The 19,916-nt window shown below is 43.6% G+C and overlaps 1 protein-coding gene across 1 annotated transcript in view; it reads left to right on the forward strand.

Annotated features, from left to right (window-relative positions):
- Positions 1-6,202: 6,202 nt before the first annotated feature.
- SCD5 (stearoyl-CoA desaturase 5) overlaps positions 6,203-19,916 on the forward strand; it is a gene marked incomplete at its 5' end in the record, with an annotated part of 61,427 nt that continues 47,713 nt past the window's right edge. The window contains one exon of the mRNA XM_008569219.1: positions 6,203-6,340. Within this exon, the coding sequence (XP_008567441.1) occupies positions 6,203-6,340 (138 nt within the window). The remainder of the gene's footprint in view (positions 6,341-19,916) is intronic.

A 19,916-nucleotide genomic window follows, 5' to 3' on the forward strand; every position in this document is an offset into this window, starting at 1 on the left:
AAAATTGACTGACTTGGGTGCTATTTTTAATTTTTGTCTTCCTTCAGAGGGACCAACATTTTTGATATTAGTTTCTCATTTATCTGCCCAGGTAGGAAATGGCAGAGAGCAATTCCAAATTACCTGAGTCCCCTCACTTCTCTGCAAAAGGAGCCAGCTTTCTCCACGAGCTGTTCCAGGGCGCTCTGGTTCCCATGCCCAATAAATGATCTTCTCTGCACCCCCGCCCAACCCCCCAACCCCACCAAGGGAAGCTTTGTGTTTTTTGAGGGAGTGGAAGAGGCTTTGAAGAAGGAGGTAAGAAGGCACAGAGCGAGCAGGACACCACAGGGGGACAGTGGAAGGGTTCCCGTCTAAACGAGTTTCTGCTGCTGAGCAGTTTTCTCTCAAGGGCTTGCTTTGGTCTTGTGGTGTCGTTATACCAAACAAATATTGGTAGATTGAAAAAACAGCAAAATGATAATTTTGATTTATGTTTTGTTTTTCTGCTTTTCTGGTAAAATGTTTAGCAATTGGCAGCTTCAGAGACGGCTCTTCTTGTACTTGTGTGGCCACTCCCACTAGTTGCCAAACATTTTCAAAAGTGGACTGGAAGCAGAACAGTGTCAGTCTTTGACTTTTCTTAAAAACAAAAGAAAACAGCTGTTCCCCTCCCTTCCCCCAACCATGCAGTTTGGTCAACGTGTTTTACATGCTGTCGACACCATCCTCTGACAGCTAAGAGTTCTTAACTTTGTTTAACAAACTCTCTTTCCTATCAAGGAATGTTTTTTCTTTAATGAGACCTTGTTTTCCCACACCAAGGCATGAACCAGAGGTATGAATCCCTGTCTTGTTGGTAGAAAGTTCTAGAATATGCATATATATTTTAAAGGTCCTCAAGTAATTCTGATACAGGTAGCCCAGCACCAGACTGCAGAATGGTTTGGGGACACTCTTGTTTTTTATTAACAAGGAAATTGAAGCCCAGAACAGATGAGAAACTTGTCAAGGGCCTCCCAGTTCCTAGTCTAGACTCTGGGTGCTGTTCCTGGAATGCTGGTTCCTCCTTCACGAGCTCATCTTCCAGGTGCTCCCGTAGCACCTGTGGCTCCTTCACAGTCCCATCACCAGGTCATGATTGGTTCAGTGTTCATCTAGAGATGGCCCACGAGTAAAGGGACCACAGCTGTCTTGTCTGGGCCTGGATCAGAGCAGTTTTGATTGGGGGCAGGGATGAGGGTAGATGGACAAAAGGGCAGGGATGGGAAGAGAAGAACTATAATCAGTGATCAGAAACAATCCATTCAATAAGTTCTGTAAAGGGGAGCAGGGAAATGGAATAGGATCTACGTGGGGAAGTGGAGCTTTTTAACATGAGAGAAATAACTGTGTGGGTGCAGGCCAGGGCAACATTGGGGGTGGGGACTTGCTGAGCCGTGTATGAGTAGGAAGTGTGTGAGTGGCTGAGATGTGCAAGGAGGGCCAGACTTAAAGGCCCTCGACCTGTGGAAGGCCATAAGCGGCCACAGAGAGATCGCAGCGTACCCAGGCTCAGCTGCTGAAGGGGGTGGCACGGTGGAGCCTGAGGAAGCTCTGATATTCTCAGTGAAACCAGAAGCAAAGTTATCAGATGAGGGGGGAAGAGAGATGTTGGGGTGAGGTGACAGGAGCAAGTATGAGAGAGATGTCTAAGAGAGAGGGACCACGTGTGGACAAGGAAAATAGTAGAGCCCAGTTGAGGTTAGCGGTCCCGTTTTTAAAGTGAGACTAGTTCACATGGTTATCTTTCTCTAGCTGTGTTAGTTGCACAGGTACCAGGTGAGAATATATGGAAATTTAGACATGATCTTGGCCCTCCTGGAGATTAGGTTTTGGTAAGAGAAGATGACATCAGATTGATAATTTTTTATTTAATTACATTGTGAGGATTGCCACACTGGAAAACACAGGGGCAACTGGGCATCTAAGAGGGGTGCCTGTTTGAAGTGAGCCATGTGTCTGTGTACTGAATGAGGCGCTGGTGAGACCCGAATTCTTGCCTTTTTTGTTTGAATTACAGACAGTGTGGTGCAGTAGCAGAGTAGTAACAAGATATGCTATAATGTTGTTTCTTGGTGATCTGCTATGACTCCCATGCTCATTGTCCTACAAGCTGTAAATCGTCCAGAAAAAGTAGCGGTTGCCCAGGACGTTAGAGCAGTCTAAATGGACCTAACAGAAGGCAGGAAGAACGCTTGAGGACAATAGGCACCACGTGTAAAATGCATGAGATACATCCTCTCTCTCTCGTTCCATTCCCTTTCTATCGGATGTTCCTAGACGTGGGCAGTTGCTTAAAGATCCATGCTGTGGGGTGAGAGGACATATCCCTGCAGCTCAAGTGCAGCACAGTAGAAGGGGGCTTAGTGGAACAAGGTGCATGACAAAGAGGCTGTTCGTCATTGTAGGATAAAAGAATTTAGGTTTGAATAGTAGAAAGAAACCCTCTGCTTCTCAGCCTGCAGTTTCCAAGACCCTGTGAAAATGTTCTCATTTTGAGAGAATTGTTTAGATAGTACCTAGGGGGAAATTACCCCAGAGCCTCAAACCTTGATGTAAGGTCTGATTGAAGTTCTTTGTAGCACCAGTCCACGAGGTGAGTGGACGTACAGGGCCTTGCTGTGTCACTGGCAGCGCCTTATCAGGCTGGTCAGATGGGATGGTTAGCCAACGACTCTGGGACCCTGGGCCAACAGCAGCACCTGCAAGCTTGTTAGAAACACAGATTGATGGCTGCTCCCTAGACCTACTGAACCAGAATCTCTGGGGGTGGCACATTAAAGCATGAGAATCAATTACCTAAAATACAATTGATCTTTCACTCAGGTCCTTTGTTTTCAGCTTATTTAAAAATATCAGAAATAAATTACTCCTACACCTACAGCTCCCCATGAACCCAGAGCGGTAAGAAGCAAGGACAGGTGCGGTCTTGGCGGGGGAAACTAACAAGGGATAGTTTGTTTTTGGTGACTGACCTGTAGGGGGATCTGAACCCATGGCTTTGGTGTTATAAGGCTGTGCTGTAACGGAGTGAGCTAACTGGCCAGCCCAGGGGATGGTTTCAAGGAGAGCTTTCCTGAGATATTAGAGCAGGATGACCTTGGCATTAGTTACATTTTAAGCTGAATAATTCTTTGTTGGAAGGAGCTTCTGGGCATTGTAGGATGCTTAGCAGCATACCTGGCCTCTACCCACTAGATGCCAGTAGCACCCTTCAAGTTTTGGTTTATGGCAACCAATTATGGCTGAAGATATTGCCAAATGTAGGCAGGGGCAGAGCAGGGAGGCCAAACCACTCCCACATCCACCAGTTTAGAGTGATGAAATGCCTGGGGTGTCTTCAGAGGGGTTCTGGGGAAGGGGATGTTTCCCAGAGGCAGCGGGTGGCTTCATACCAGAGACAGTCACGCCTGCGCCCTGCTTGCCAGGCAGGGCTGGAATTCTGCAGGCACTACCTCTTTTCATCTTTACAACATACCCAAGGGGCAGGTCCCATTTTCCGCCTTTATAGATGAAGAAACCCAGCTTTAGAGAAATTGCCACACGTATAAGCAGGGATTCAATCCCAGGGCCATGATGCTCTATTACTGAGCATATACAGGTATGTGTATATACCAGGGTACTTCAAAAAGTTTGTAGAAAGATTCATATTATCCTTTAATTCTGTTTTTCCACGAACTTTCTGAAGTAGCCTCGCACGCATGTGTGTATCTCTGGGTTTGTGGGCCTTTCCCCATCTGTCTTCAGAATCTGGGGAGGAGAGGACAAATGGTCATTTAATGGCTAGAGCCCAGAATTGACTTTCAGAACACTTGAGCCGGCTGGAAAAGCAGACATCAAAGCACAGCGTCTTCTTCCATGTTCCCTCCTTCCCCGAGGTGTTGCCCTGTCCCCAGGATCCCACTCCCGTGTTGGGCGACAGCTCCCCGCGCACACACCGCCCAGCCCGGCGCGGCGCTCAGGTGTCTACTGCCTTGCTGCGCCGCGGAGCGCCTGGGGGGCCGCTTGCAGCATCAGAGGGAGCCGGCGGCGGGGGGAGTGCCAACAGGACCGAAGTTCACGTGAAAGGGCGGCCTTGTCTCCTGATCCGGAGTCACTTAGCATTTACCGAGGTCCCCCCGGGTGCCAGGGGCCCCGCGGAGGGTCATCGTCTAGTGGTAGGTTGCAACGCTCTCTGCATCTCGGTTTCTTTGTAAATTGCGAGGCAGGGACCGCATGGTCTCCAAGAGAGGGCGTGCCTTACAGGGCAGGGGTTTCCAAGCCCTGGCTGTGCATCAGGATCACCTGTGGGGGCTGGCCGGTTTCTCAGCTGGTTAGAGCACAGCATAACAACACCAAGGTCACGGGGTGGAATCCGGTATCAGCCAGCCACCAAAAACAGAAAACAAAAAACAAACCCCCCCCCAAATCACCTGTGGAGACAGTTGAAAAAAATCACTAGTAGAGATGGCCAGCTTGGAACTTTTTATTTACTGCTACTTTCTATGATTAGTGGGCAGATTGTTGTTCGCTTTTGGCTTTTAACCTTTCAAGTAAGGAATGATTTGTCAATTTCATGAAAACTCTATGTATTCAGGGACTCAGTCTTAGAGCTAAGAGTAAATCTTGTTTTTAGAACCATGTAATTATACATTGAGATCAAGATCCATCACTTAACTTTTGGAAGATATAATATTGTGTTCCCATTAAAATAAGTATATTAATACCAAAGTTTCCCTAGTAATTCTTGCAGAGAAGTGCTTCAGTGGGTTCCCTAAGTACTCACCCTGGCCTGGGGACCCTTCACAGCTGCTCTGGGGATGTCCTTGCAGCTGAACTCTTGTTCTTCCCCAATTGTTTAGGGAGGGTCCTGTATGTGCTAGACGCAACTGTGTAGAGCCCACCTTCCTATAGCCTGGTTTAGGGCTCTTTCCCCAAATAGGAAGCAGCTAACTTTCAAATTTAGATTGGGATCCAGTATTAAGGGGTGTGAAGTGAAGATAAAACTTACTTGATGTATCCCAGAGACAAAGAGTATAGTGGGCAGGAACTCGGGTCTTGGCTCAGACAGACTTGGGTTTGGCTCTTAGTAAGGACACTTCCTAGTTTTGTGACAGAGAGAAATTAGTTAACTTCTTTAAGACTTTTTTTTCTCATTTGCAAAATGGGGCTTATAATATGCATAGGGTTGTTTTATGTGTTTAATAAGATAATCCAAAGAAAACATTTAGCACTGGGGGGGGGGGGCGTTGCTTTAAAGCCACTACAGTAGTTGTAATAATCTCAAGAATCAACATTTTTGGGTGCCTGTGTGTCCGCTTTCCACCATGCACTTATAACCTCTCCCAAGCCTCCAGTCAAAGAGCAAACCACCACCATTGGGGGGCCACATGGGGCCTCTGGGCAGAGGCCTGGGAAATAGGTCAACTTGGATTTATACACAGGATTTACCAATCAACCTCTCAGAGCTCCTGTTCCCCAAGTAGAGAACAATTATACCCATCACCCATTGTGAGGATTAGAGATAATATATTAAGTATGTGGCAGCTAACAGGCTCCAGTTTAGGTGGCTTTTTAAGAATTCCCCGCCTGGCCATCTTCACAGCTCAGGTCGTCGTGGTGATAGAAGTGAGGATCTCTAGAAGACACATCTCAGCTCTTTCTGCTGCCGGGTTTATCCTCATTCTTACCGGCCCTGAGCCAGACTTCATTGCTCTTAAGACTGGCCTAATTTCCTTCAAACCAAGGCCAATGGAACCATGAAAATGGGCACTGCCACTTAGAAATATGCTCTTCACATAACACTCACCCAGGCGTGGGTGCCAATTAAGAGGAAATGTAGAGATCCACCTCAGCTCCACCGAGAGCACATGTGTGAGACCAGACTGCAAATGCGCACTGACGTGGTTGTGACTTTGAGTCAAGACTGGCAAGAAACATCAGCAAATGAAAGATTTGTTTGATGTAGAAAAAAAAATGATATTCAAAGGTCAAAGTTTCCTGAAGAAGGTTCTGCCTGCTTCTGCCTGGTACTGGGAAGCTACAAATCAATAAAAAGGCTGCATCTTCTCAAGTTATCAGTTTATCACATTGCAGATTCCTCCCCTGATGCTATTTCATGTGGGTTCCTATGTGGAGAGAAAAAAGGATGGGGGATGTTCAAAAGCTTGGGGACAATTGTTGACATTCTCCCTGCTTGTGTCTTGCAGCCTTCTTCTGCTTCCTCCTGACTGCTCTGGGTGTGACAGCTGGTGCCCATCGCTTGTGGAGCCACAGGTCCTACAAGGCCAAGCTGCCTCTGAGGATATTTCTGGCTGTTGCTAACTCCATGGCTTTCCAGGTGGGGATGGAGGGCCTCTCTGCCTTGGGGACCCAGTGTAGATGGCAGTGTGAGAGGAGAGGAAAGATGGGCAGACACCCCTCCATCCTCATCCTAGGCTCAGTGCTCAGTCCCCAGGCACTGACAGTGTGTCCCAAGTTTTTATTTCCTTGTAGCCTTAGATACAGTAAGATGTCCCCTGGGGATTTTGTACCCCAAGAGAAAGGAGACTTCTCTGTCAGAGTCCATGCTATAAACATACCATAAAACCCTCAGCATTTTCCAGCTCTAACCAGAGGCTGAGTTGTGTGCTGAGCATCTATAAGGATGTCCCATCAGATTCTCACAATAACCCTGTGAGCTAGATGTTGTGTGTGCCCCCATTTTACAGATGAGGAAACTGAGGCTTAATGAGGTTAAAGAACTTGCCGAAATTCTTTTTTTTTTTTTTTTCCTTTTTGTCTTTTTTCGTGACTGGCAGCGGATCGCAACCCTCAGTGTCGCGCCCGTACTAGACCGGGACCGGCAACGGGATCGCAACCCTCGGTGTTGCGCCCTCACCTCGCTCAGCCAATGAGCGGCCGGTCTGTATGTGGGATCCGAACCCTCAGCGGGAGCGCCGCTGCGCTCCCAAGCGGCGCACTGTATCAGTGTGCCACCAGGCCGGCCCGAACTTGCCGAAATTCTATAGCTAAAAAGTGCTACATCCTGGATAGGCAAATGTAGGTCATCCTGATTCCAAAGCCATTGCTCTTACAAGCATATTCCCAGGGTTGCCCTACAGGGTCATGGTGGGAAGACTATTCAGTCAGGAGTCGGAAATCTAAGAGATTTTACTCTGATGGTTGCTAGCTATGAATCAATTCCTCACTTCCAGTTTCTTCATCTGTAAAAATAAGAATGCGACTTTATTGCCAGGGTCATTATGAAGTCATTGAGAATTGCAGGGAGCTATGAAAATGTAAGAGAGTGTTCTCACTGCACTAAGATTGGGCCATATCCTTTAGGACTATTCCAGTCTGAGACCATTCCCCACCACTCTGGGAACTTTCTGAGCTGCTGGAATTTTGTTTTGATCACGGATCTCTTTTTTCCCAGTTCCTCACCTGATCCAGGCAGCATGGGTGGGAATAACCTGTTTTCAAATTTTGTGCCCATGTATGAGTGCAGATCATTCCAGTCCACATGTATTTTCACCCATTGGGAAAGAATGATGATTCCTAAAACTGCTGTAGGGTCCATGGAAACAAGTGACTGAGGAGGTTCAATGTGACCCTTGGACATGCAACTTGTGTGGCTGAGTTGCCTCCACAATGGACCTCCCATCCCTACAAGACAGCCTGACCCTGAGCATTTCTCTAAGTGCTCTTATGGCTGAGAATTCATTTTCCTATTTTAGGTTTCCCTCATACAGTTTGAGCTTTCATAAAGCAAATAGAATGCAACACAATAGCTCAACAGGGAACACACTTGATAGTGTGGATATATACTTATTATAATTGAAACACAGTCACAAGTTAGTACCAGGACCCTAGAAAATAAGCTATTGTGCACAAAAGAGTAGTTGGCAGCTTCTTGAGTCCATATTCACCGTTGGCAACATGAGCCCTGCTGAACTTTATTTTGACTTCAACCACCTTATTTCAGTGTTTTGCTTTATTACAACTTAGAAACTCATTGACTTAGGTCTTAGATGCCATTCAGCACTTAACTCGATAATTTTCATTTATTTTGTCCAAGCAGTTTATTATTTCTAGCCTCTAAGTACACACTCATATAGTTACAAAACACCTCTATTTCTGGAATTTTTTCCAAGGTAAGTAACTTGTAAGTGAAAGTCTAAAACTCTGATTTTTCTTTTCCCAACGAAACAATTTGTTTATAACTCAATTTTTGAAAACCTAAGTTTCCTTAGTAAAACATCACATAACAGAATATCAGACTGTGATTTTAAACTTATTTTGGGGAGAAAGTACATTGTAGAGGGTAGTACCCAGGTCCTGGAATATATCCTTGGCTCTGCCATTTGCTAAAATATAGACCTTTGTGCAAATCTCAGATCCTTTATCTGCATAGAGGGGATAGTAATATTTACCTCATGGAGTTGTAGGGAGGATGAAATAATGAATAAAAAAGTGTGTAGCTTAGTGGTACTCAGTAAATATTGTTCCCCCTTTCCTCTTTTTCAAGAATCAGCACATCATCTCATTCATTTCTGTATTTTCATGCCTATCTAATAGAAGACACTTGATGATTGTTAAATAAATGACAAATGAATGAGTAGCTTTAAGAAGAATTTTTAGAAATCATCAGATTTAAACTATGAATACTTTAAAGCCCACATTTGCGGTGGATTTTTTTCACTCATTCAACAAATTTTATTGAGCACCTACTATGTGGCAGGCCCTGAGCTAGGCACAATGGGTATAACAACGAGCAAACAGTCACAGTCCTTGCCTCCATGGAGCTTTTCTGTCTAGTGGGATATTAGGATTCTCATAATTTCCCAGCGGAAATTCCAGTGCTTCATGGGTTTGAGGTTTTTTGTTTTTTTTTTTCTTTTTCGTGACCGGCAACGGATCACAACCCTCAGTGTCGAGCCCGTACCGGACCGGGACCGGCAACGGGATCGCAACCCTCGGTATTGCCCCCGCTCCTCGCTCAGCCAGTGAGCAGCCGGTCTATATGTGGGATCCGAACCCTCGGTGGGAGGGCCGCAGCGCTTCCCAAGCGGCGTACTGTAGCAGTGCGCCACCGGGCCGGCAGGTTTGAGGTTTTATAACGATTTCACTTAGACCTAGGTGAAAGGTGTCTATAAGATCAGCAGGGGGCTGGCTTCCATAACTGCATAACCGTGTCAGTGGGAAAGAATATAGTCAATCTAGACCTCTTAACCCCAGGAGAAGAACAACCTGGGAAAGTAAAAAAAAAAAAAAAGTGCTATGATCTGCCAGTGTAGGATAGTGACCTACAACCCTGACTTAATGCAGTCATTGATTGAGTTTCCCTTTGATGTCCTTCTGGGTTTTAAAAGATAGTTTCAAAGGGTCTCCCTACCACCCCCTTCCTCCACCAGAATGGTCATACCTTTAGCCAAACTGGACAAGTCATGCCATGGTTATCTCTGAGGATTGGTGGGGCTTTTGCTAGATGCTGCAAACAAGATCCTGATCATTAAGAACAACCTTCTTAAAATTGGGACTTAAACATTTAAAACCTCTGTCAAAGGCTAAAATTTCCTCTAGTGTCCTTGTTTTTGTCTCCACCATTGTCTTTGGGTTTTCCTAGAGACTTCTTGAATAGGGTCCAATGCTTTCAGTTTTTTTAGTTGTAATCCCCTATAATTATACAGGAGCTCTACTGATGTGATGACAAGGTGGACAGAGAGGGGAAGCAGTCAATGTTTAGATCTCAGTGTTTTAGGGTGCCTGAACTGGGTATTTTCTTTCCCCCAGATTGGTTAGGCTCTGGTACAATAGTTTCTCTCAAGGACAGGCCTTGTTAAGAGGAACAGAGAGCTCTGGGCATATTTCAAAATGGTTCTTTATAGTAAGAACTTGGCAAGGATCCAAGAGGTAAAATTCATGAAAGTTTTGGGCTCCTCTAGGACTAGACACCCTCAGAATTCTTGAGTCTAAAGCCTGTCCACACTAAGCTTCCAGCAGTTCATCGATTACAGTTTAAAGTGTTCCTAGCCATACTGGCCCCAGCTGGGGCTTCTGCTTCCTGCAAGCTGTGATTCTCTGTATCACTTGTCTCTCTGGTTTTTGGTTTGTCTTGTAACCTCAGTTCTTTGATGGGTCTAAGAAGAGTTGTTGATTTTCAGTTTGTTCAGCTTTTTTCCTGTGAGGATGGAAATGATGACTTCCAGTCTCTTTTCGCGTTGGACCAGAAAAGGGAAGTTACAATGTGATTTGTAAATGGACCAAACTTTGCATGTAAATACGTCAAGTAACTCACACAGTCATGTGTCGTGAACTTTGGCAAGAATATAATAGTTACAACAACAACAGTAATAAAACAAAGCAATTATTTAGTGCTAATGACATACATATAGTCATCTGATAATTCTACAGGGTAATACTGTTATTTTCTTCATTTGATAGGTGAGAAAGCAGAAAGAAAAAAAGCTATGTAACTTCTATGTCTCCCAAGGACATATGGATTCAAATGATAGAAGGGGGTTCAAATGCAGGTGGCTTGACTCGAGAGGTCACCCTCTTGCTGCTGTGCTATAAGGCCTCTCCCAGTATCAGAGAGGGTATTTATCCTTCCATTCGGCAAATACATTTGCTACACATTGTTCCAGGCACTGGAGAACAAGACAGACAAGGTCCCTGTCCTCATAATGTGTATATTACAGTGGGAGAGAGAACACATGAACGCATAAGCAAATGAACAAACAAATGTATTCAGAGAGAGAAGGGTGTGAAGGATTGAAACACAGCAGTATGACGTGGAATATCAGGGAGGTGGCTTCTTTAGGGAGTGCAGTCAAAGAAGACCTTGCTGAGGAGGTGACATTAGAACTGAGACGTCAAGACAGAAGGAGGAGCCAAAGCACAGGCAGGAACAAGTGTGGTGTGTTCTGGAAACAGAAAGATGGCCATGTGGCTGGTCTGTGTGAGTATGGAGGAGGATGGTCATAGAAGAGCCAGAGAGGGGCATCAGTGCAGGGCTGTGTCAGGCAGAGCAAGGAGTTTGGTTCTTGTTCTAAGTGCCATGAGAAGGCACCCCAAGGGAGTAGGCAGGGGAGTGACATAGCAACATGCATTTCAGTGGCACGAGGAAGCCTCAGACCCCAGTCATAACACCCTGGAGATTTTGTGCCAGATTTAGGATCATAGACCATCCCCCAAGGCTGGGTCTCTGTGGGGCTTGCACATCAAGGAGGGAGACTTGCACAAGAGGCATAGTCCTCAAGTACAACTTGGGGCATTAGCAGCAGTATGTAGTGACATTTGGGTAGCAGAGAACAAAACACCAGAACATGACTGCAGGCTCAGGAATCCTGAACCTTGTGTGGCTCTCTGTGCAGGCTCTAACTCTCCCTTCGGAGATCCTGTTTTAGTGTATGCCACCTATTATGGATTGAATTCTGTCCCCCTAAAGTTTAATGTGTTGGAGGCTTGGTCTCCACTTTGATAGCGTTAAGAGGGTGGGAAATCCTACTATGGTAGTTGAAAGGTGGGACCTTGGAGAGGTGATTGGATTGTGAGGCTTGCACCCTCGTGAGTGGATTGATCCATTCTTGGAATACTGGGAGTGGTTCTGGTGGCTTTAAAAGGAAAGTGAATAAGGAGGTTAGTCTCTCTGCTCTGCCATTTCACAATGTGATATCATGCGTCACTGAAGTCACCACCAAAGAAACCGCTCACCAGATGTGTTCCCTGGACTTTGGATGTCCCAGACTCTGAAACTGTAAGCAATAAATTTCATTTTCTTTATAAATTACCCAGTTCCAGAAACAGAAACAGACTAATACACTACCTTTCCTAACCATGAGACTGAGCTTCAGATGTACAACTTTTCTTCTGCACGTCAGAAGCACGTTTGCTTTTTTTCAGGGTGGGTGGAGATTGTTGGTTTCCTCCTCTTATGTAAACAGGCAGCAGCAGAAGTGGTCCTGATTGGGATGCCCTGAGAAGCCTTCCTGGTGTGATTTTGGAAGGCAATTTGCACATTACGCCTCACACATTTGGAAGTCAAATGGAAAGAGAAAATAGCTTGGTCGTCTCTGAGCAACTTCTCTTGTCCTCTGCTTATGATGGCGGTGATTTCTTGTTCGATGCTACTTTGTAACTCCATCCATCCTGAGGGATACTCTGATGGACGAAGTTGTGCAGGTGGAGATGGGAGAGAGAGCAGAGAAACCTCCTGAGGCTGCTGCGTGAGACATGCATTTTCTTTCTGCACTTACATGGCAGTATCAATTATGCTTCCTACCAACAAAAACATACCTTTTAGGAATAAAATGCCTTACCCCTAAGATGCCTCACTTCCTTCTTTTGTTGGGGATCTGGGTCAGTGAAAGTAGGGAGGATGAAAGAAACCACCAAGGAAATGAACCTCAAGGAAATAAAAATGTGACAGGCTGAGAAAAGAGAGTGATTCATAGACAGATGTACCAGTAGGGCTGGTCTGTCTCTCACAGCACTGACCCCAAATAGAGCGGACACTCTTCAATGCAGAGCTTACCTGCTTTGTACAGTGGATGCATTTCCAGGCATTTTAAGGTAATTAAATTTTTGTAAACCAAAAATACACACTTTAAAAGTACACTTTAAAAAGTTTTTTTTGTGGGGGTGGGGGAGAAGGAATTGGTAAAGGGACAGGAAAATCAACTACATTGTATATTGATAAATCTTTTAAAGAAGAGTTTTTATTTAAAGTTCTATTGAGTAGAGTAAAGGGTATTTTTGTGAACAAAGAACTACTAGATTTTATGTTATTTAACTCTACATCTATATTGCAAGAAAGATACACTTGTTTAAGTTGAATTCCACATGCAGTCCTGTCAATTTGGAATCTATTCAAAAACATTTTCAAGTGAAAATTTCTTTTAAAGTTTCTTGTGACAGGAAACGTTTCATTCTGCCGACTTTTCATAAAGAAGCTCATGAGAAGTGCTGTGGGCAGTGAACGTCCTTAACCATGCACCCTTCCCCTGCTCATCTCTTCCTTTCCCAGAACCACAGAAGGTTCGAGCTGGGGGAACCTTAGAAGCCATGAGTCTAATACATTTTCTAACAACTGAAGAAACTAAAGCCTATTGTCTGAGCTTGTTTTTGTTTGTTTATTTTCCCACATCATCTCCAAAAATGTTTATGGGTGTTGAAGGATACTGTGTTGCAGTGCAATTCCTTGACAAGCTATTTCTTCCTGTGCCTGCCACCAACCACTTGGGCTGAGATAGCACATTGCCACTGCTTATTCTTTATTCCATTGCTATCCTGCCAGACACTCTCATGTTGCTGCTTTCTAGGTTTCCCTGCTCACTGATTATTTTGCATTTTGGATGCTTTCTCCCAAGCTGCCTTCATTTGCATCTTTCCTAAATCAAATCTCATTGTGATAATTTCTATTCGTGTTTCTAACCTCTTTAGATCCATCTGTGTTATTTCTCTATCCTCAATCATGTCTGCCATACCTCCTAATTTAGTACCGACCAAAAATGTTAACAAAATGTGTAAGCCTTGTTCCTGGTCATTAGTGATGCTAAACAAAGCTAGAGCTAACAGACATAGAGGGGCCTTCCTTTAGCTGCCTCTTCCCTTCCCCCTCATTAGATATTGAGCTCTTTTCATTATTGGTCCTGTTTATCAAAGTTCAGGCTTTTCAATCATCCTGCCTCAGTTCCTGCTAATGCCAGCCAGAGCTCTCAGGATAGGAATGTTTCAGGGATGCTGTTTCAATGCTTTATCAAGCTCCAAAGATACAATATCTACAGGAGTCATTGAGTCAACACTTTTAATTATGGTAAAATTTATTGAGTTTCACATGCCAGATGGAATTTCTAGCCTTGCTTTTTAAAACTGTTTTAGAAGGCAGAAAGAGTTGTTTATTTTCATCTTCTTGCTATTGAATCTTCCATAGCTTTTTGTATAAATCTGCTAGTTAATTCCCTCTTAATTTACAGCTGCATAACCACTGCATGCTTGTGAGGAACACAGAGATGTATAAGAAATGGCCCTTGTCTTGAGGTGCTTATGATCTGATAGTGCTGGCTAGACTTGTGTACAATGAACAAAGACTTACGAGACTATGTGGGGTGCAGTTGCTCAAAAGGTTCATGCTGACTCTTAGGGCTGCAGAAATATGAATACAGGATAGAGTGGTTGGAGAAAACCTAATGTGGAAGGGGAGTTTTGAGGTGAACTTTGAAAGGTGGAAAGGATTTGTCTAGGCAAAGAAGAAGGGGAAGGTAGAGAAAACACTTCAGCAAACGTGGAGAGAGAGGAACGTTCCTAACCCATTGTGTGGCGTCAGTCTGATTGAAGAAGTAAACTGACGTAGCGTGTTGCAGATCTAGATACCTGCATGACATGTCTCTCTGGATGTCTCGTAGGCTTCTCAAACTCAATGTGCCCCAAACCAAAGTTGTAACACTCCCTTCTCGCTCTCCTAGTTTTCCCCACTAGATATTTGGGTGTCATTTATGATTTCTCCATTTCTTAAATCATCCCTCATCAGTCCTTTAGCCGGTCCCTTCAGTTCTGCCACTGAATCATGTCTTGGATCTGCATGAGTCTCATCTCTGCCACACTATAGTTCAAGCCATGGTAATTTCTGGTCTTCTTTCTTCAATGCTTGCTCCTCTCCATACTGTGGCCGGAGAAAACTTACTGAAAGTAAAACCACTCTCTAGCAAAAAATATCTTTCAGTGGCTTAACATTGCATTTAAAATGAAATTCAACCTCTTATTATGGTCTGGAAGGCGCTGTGTGGCGAGGCTTTTGCATACCAATTCTCTGTTCCCACCCCAAGTTGGTATGCTTCAATGCAATTCTGACACTAACCACCCAGATTTAATGTCAGATCCCACAAATGCAAGGCTCAGTCCTCTGCATGACCGACCCCACTTCAGATGCCAGCCTCAAGGGCTGCAGAATGAGTGGGGTACACAGGCTACCTGTTATTTCCGATTGACCGGTTACAAATTCAGGGGTTCCTACAATCTCCTCAGGTTTGATAGTTCAGTGGAACAACTCATAGAACTCAAGAGAGTGCTATACTTACTATTGGTTTTATTACAAAGGATGCAACTCAGGAACAGCCAAAGTGGAGGAGTCTGAAAGGGTCCTGGCTGCAGAGCTTCCATGCCCTACCCCCACGGGGTCAGGGTGCATCACCCTCCCCGCATATCAGTGTATTCACCAACCAGGAAGCTCTGCAGAGCCTCAGTGTCCAGAGGTTTTTTATGAAGGTTTCATTATGTAGGCATAGTTGACTAAATCACTTGCAGCATGACTGAGCTCAATCTCCAGTTCACCTCTACTCTTCAAGTGCCAACTCTCTAATCACATGCTGGTCCTTCTGCTGATTTGCCCCCTTCCTGAGGCTGTCTAGGGGCCCACCAGGAGATACCTCTTTAACATAACAAAGACTCTCCTATCACTCTGGAAATCCCAAGGGTTTTTAAAGCTCTGTTCTAAGAACCAGGAACAAAGACGGGATGTATTCTTTATAACCACATAATACCTCTTAGACTTCGTCTTCACACTCTTCCCCTAGCTCCATGCCACCTACACAGTGGTCTTCTCAGTTCCTAGACTGTTCCAAGTTCTTCCCTCTGCCTGAGACAATTCCTCTCTCCCTCCCTCCCACCCTGAACTCTACTCAACCTAAAGATTACCTGACTAGAAAGGCCTTGCCTGTATCACTGTCCCTTTATTATTCCCCATATGGCTCACTTATCTGCTTCATAGCTCCAAACCCAGTCTGAGATTGTTTTATTTATGTTAACTTCATTTACTTTACGTTTCGTGTTTGTCTCCTCCAGAAAATATAAACTCCTTGAGGAAATAATCCTGATTGTCCTGTTCATTCTTTATCTCCTAGCACGTACCAAACAGTCAGTAAATTTGTCAAGTTAAAGGATAAATAAAGTGGGAAAGATAAGAATGAGGAGGCAAGTTGGAGATCTTTGATTGCCCAGAAGAAAAGTTTAGATTTTAGGAGGAAAGTGATACAGAGAGTGTGCATGTGAGGAGTATGTCAGCAGTTTACAAAATGCACTGTGGGTAGGAAAGGACTGGAGGCAGGAGGCTCTTCGAAGGTTGTTACAGGAATCGGAGAAAATTGATGAAGGGCTTGAACAAGGGTGGTAGAGTAGAAATGGAGTTGAAGGGGACAATCTGAGATATTTAGAAAAGAATGCTCTTGAAAATTTTCCTCTTAGTTTTAACCTTTATTTTGAAACTTAGAGAAAAGTTTCAAAAATACCATGAGGAACTTCTGTATACCCTTCACCTAGATTTACTAATTATTAGAGTATTGCCTCATTTGCTTTATTATTCTTTCTCTCTCCACGTGTGTATTTATGTGCATTCGTATGTGTTATTTTTTTCTGAATCATTTGAGAATAAGTGATAGACATTTATTCCTAAATACCTCAGTGTATATTTCTTAATAACAAAGACATTTGCAAACACAGTACACTTACCAAAGTCAGGGAATTTAATGTTGATACAATACTGTATCTAGGGTCCTAGTCCAGGATCTAATTTAGGATCATGCATTACAATAAGTTGTAATGTCTCTTTAGACTCCTTTTGCTATGGTTTGAATGTCCCCCAAGCTCATGTCAGAGCTTAATCCCCAATATGGTATTTGAAAGGTGGGGTCTTTAAGAGGGGGCTTGTGAAGACTATGCTTTCATGAATGGGTTAATGGTCTAATGGGTTATCAGGGAGTAGACTGGGGGCTTTATAAGGAGAGGAAGAAGCACATTAGCACACACTCTTGCTCAGCCCTTGCCATGTGATACCCTGTGTCACCAAGGAAATCTGTAGGGAGTCTCCGCTGAGGAGAAGGTTCTCACCAGATGTGCCCCCTGCACCTTGGACTTCCTGGCCTCCAAAACTGTAAGAAATAAACCTCTTTTCTGTGTAAATTACCCAGTTTCAAGTATTCTCTTATAAGCAACAGAAAACTAATATACCATTTTTCCCCCCTTGGTGGCTGGGCTGGTATAGAGATTGAACCCTGGACCTTGGTGTTATCATACCACGCTCTAACCATCTGAGCTAACCAGCCAGCCCCTTAATATACCTTTTATCTGGAATAGTTCCTCAGTCTTTCTTTGACTTTATGACGTTGATATTTTTGAAATGTACTGGCCAGTTATCTGGTAGAATGTCCCTCGATTTGTGGGTTTGCTCGTGTTTCCTCATAATTAGACTCAGACTATGCATTTTTGGCAGAAATACTACATTAGTGATCTTGTATCCTTCTGAGATCAAACAAAAGGCACATGATATCACCTTGCCATTTTATTGGTGGTATGATTTTAGATTATTTGGTTAAGGTGGTGTCTTCCAGGTTTCTCCACGATAAGATTGCTATTTCTCCTTTGTAATTAATGAATAATTTATGCAGAGGTATTATAAGCCTATGTAAATATTTTATCTTCATCAAACTTTTACCCAATATTTCTAGCATATATTGGTGATTCTCGTCTGAATCAGTTATTGTCATGACAGCTGCAAAATGGTAATTTTGTAACTCTGTTATTTCTTCTACATTTGTTGGTTGGCATTCTACTGTAAGGAAGAGTATTTCCTTCTTCCTATTTATTTATTATGGGCCCATGGCTTCTTTTTTTTGTTAATTGGATTATAACCCATGACTGCCATTATTCATTCTAATGCCCAAAGTACTCCAGTTTATTCAGTGGAAGTCACTACAAATGGACTCTTACGTCCTTTTAACGTGTCCCCATAATTTTTAAGCACTTCTTTTTTGGCACAACAAAATATACCAAGATCCTCATGTACTTTTCCTGCCCTAGTCCTGGCATCAGCCATTTCTCTAGAGTTTTGATTTCTTTTAGTGGGGAATGGTATTTAAAAACTGAGATCGGGGAGCTAAGTGTGTTCATTGCTCCCAGACTATCATTGTTATTTTGGGCCTTTTCTTCCCTGAAATTTTGACTCATGGAGTGAAGGAGATTGAGCTCAGGAGACTAATAATGGTCACATCACTGACCAAAAAAACCTCCAGAACCCAAATTGGAAAGATTCACAGAAGGCCAAAATGTCTACCAAGAGGACTAGCCAAGCCATTTTTTAAATGTATGTTAAAAATGTGTTTTTTAAAAGAGTATAAAAGTCTTATTTGAATATATTCTCATTGTAAGAGATTTAAACAAAAGAGTAATAGAAGAAAATATAAAATACTCCTTTACTTCTTTGCTATCTTTGTTTATTTTTCTTTCTTTTTAAAAATTATTTTTGCAACCTAAGTTTTGTTAGCAAACACTTTTAAGACCACTGAGGTTGGCTTTTCAACACTTGCCCAGCTTCTAAAACCTACACAGGCTGAGTGCCATATGAAGGCAAGGCAGCAGGTGGCAACTTGACTCTCAAAGCTACAATTTGCCAGGTGGTGTAGACTGCTGCCAGGCCCCTCTTGGGGACTTTCTGGGCTATTCTTACAGATTGTCAGAGTTATCTGGAAGGAAATCAGCGCTAACCCAGTATCAATAATGGGGAAAGCACCAAATGTTCTTCACTGTTTGAATGGTTCAATGTTGGCATATGAACTGGGGGAGATTAAGTTCAGACCCCAGAGATGGAGATAAAGTCTTTCCAATGAGCCTTGAAGTTTCTAAGGAGTGGAAGCCACAGTATCTTTCCCTATTTGACTGTATGTGACCCCCTTGATAGAATGACTCCTTTCCCAGACTGAATGCCCTTCACTCACAACACACACGTGTGCACACACACACGCACAGGCTGCATGCATGCACATACACACATGCTTTCCACTCCAAAACCCACCTGTTTAAGCTGACATGTTGACATGTTGGTTCTAGTTTCTTTTTCACTACTGACTGGAAATAAAGATGTGTTATGAATACAAGTGGAATCCCCTTCAGCTATGTTTTGAGGCCACCTGGCAAGTTCTCTCTTTTGGAACTTTGAACAGCCACAGAATTGAATTAGGGAACAGAACAACCATATTGGTGCCTGGTCAGTAGCAAACATCTGTCTCCAGCCAGCCTAGGGGAAAACCAATGAACAATTCTGGTTTCAGATCTGTTGGATGGGACAAACTAAATGCCATTTGTGTTTAGCCTTCATCTTGCTAACCAGTGGAAATTATGTGGGTCTTAAAAGACAGTTTCCCCTATTGCCATTTAGATGACTAGATTCAAGAATTTATTTTGAACATAAAAGGAAGTTGGGGAAAAGCAGTTCTGACGGAGTGGGTTGCTTCGTAACTTGCTTCAGTGGAGCTGTTGAGATTGAGTACCTCTGCTCACGTCCCAGATGACACTCAAAGCCTGCACTCTTGGAGAAGAATCACAACGTGGTGAATTTCAATGTCTACAGTCTCATCAGGGACCCCTTTTAGGGACATTATCGATGATGGACAGTGAAGTAATAAAGCGTAAGATAACAGGATAGGTCCAGGCGAGGGCACTGCCATACCAGTGGAGGTGAGCTTGGTTGATTAGTGCTAATGAGAACAAAGAAGAAGGGTGATGTAAGGGTGTATTAACTGACTGGAGTGCTAGATGAAACTTACAGCATCAGAGGGTTTTTCCTAAGGTAGGGCTGATGGTAGAAGCTGGGTTGTTTTGATTCAGGAATATGGAAACTTTTTGAAAAATACATAGCAGAAGGAGAGAACAAACCTAAGGATACTAGGGATGGGGGAGGAGGGGAAGAGGAGCTGGGGAGTGATACATTGGGTGAAGGGCATGGGGAAAGATTGCAATTTGTAATGATGAACATGCTAATAATTTTAAAAAATACATGGATGAACTTAGGGAAAATTATGTTATGTGAAATAAGCTGGGCATAGAAAGAGAAATACCACATGTCCTCACTCATAAGTGGGAGCTAAAAAAAAAAAAAAAAAAAAAAC

The sequence above is a fragment of the Galeopterus variegatus genome, unplaced genomic scaffold (assembly GCF_000696425.1).
Source record: "Galeopterus variegatus unplaced genomic scaffold, G_variegatus-3.0.2 Scaffold478, whole genome shotgun sequence".
Classification (NCBI taxonomy): domain Eukaryota; kingdom Metazoa; phylum Chordata; class Mammalia; order Dermoptera; family Cynocephalidae; genus Galeopterus; species Galeopterus variegatus.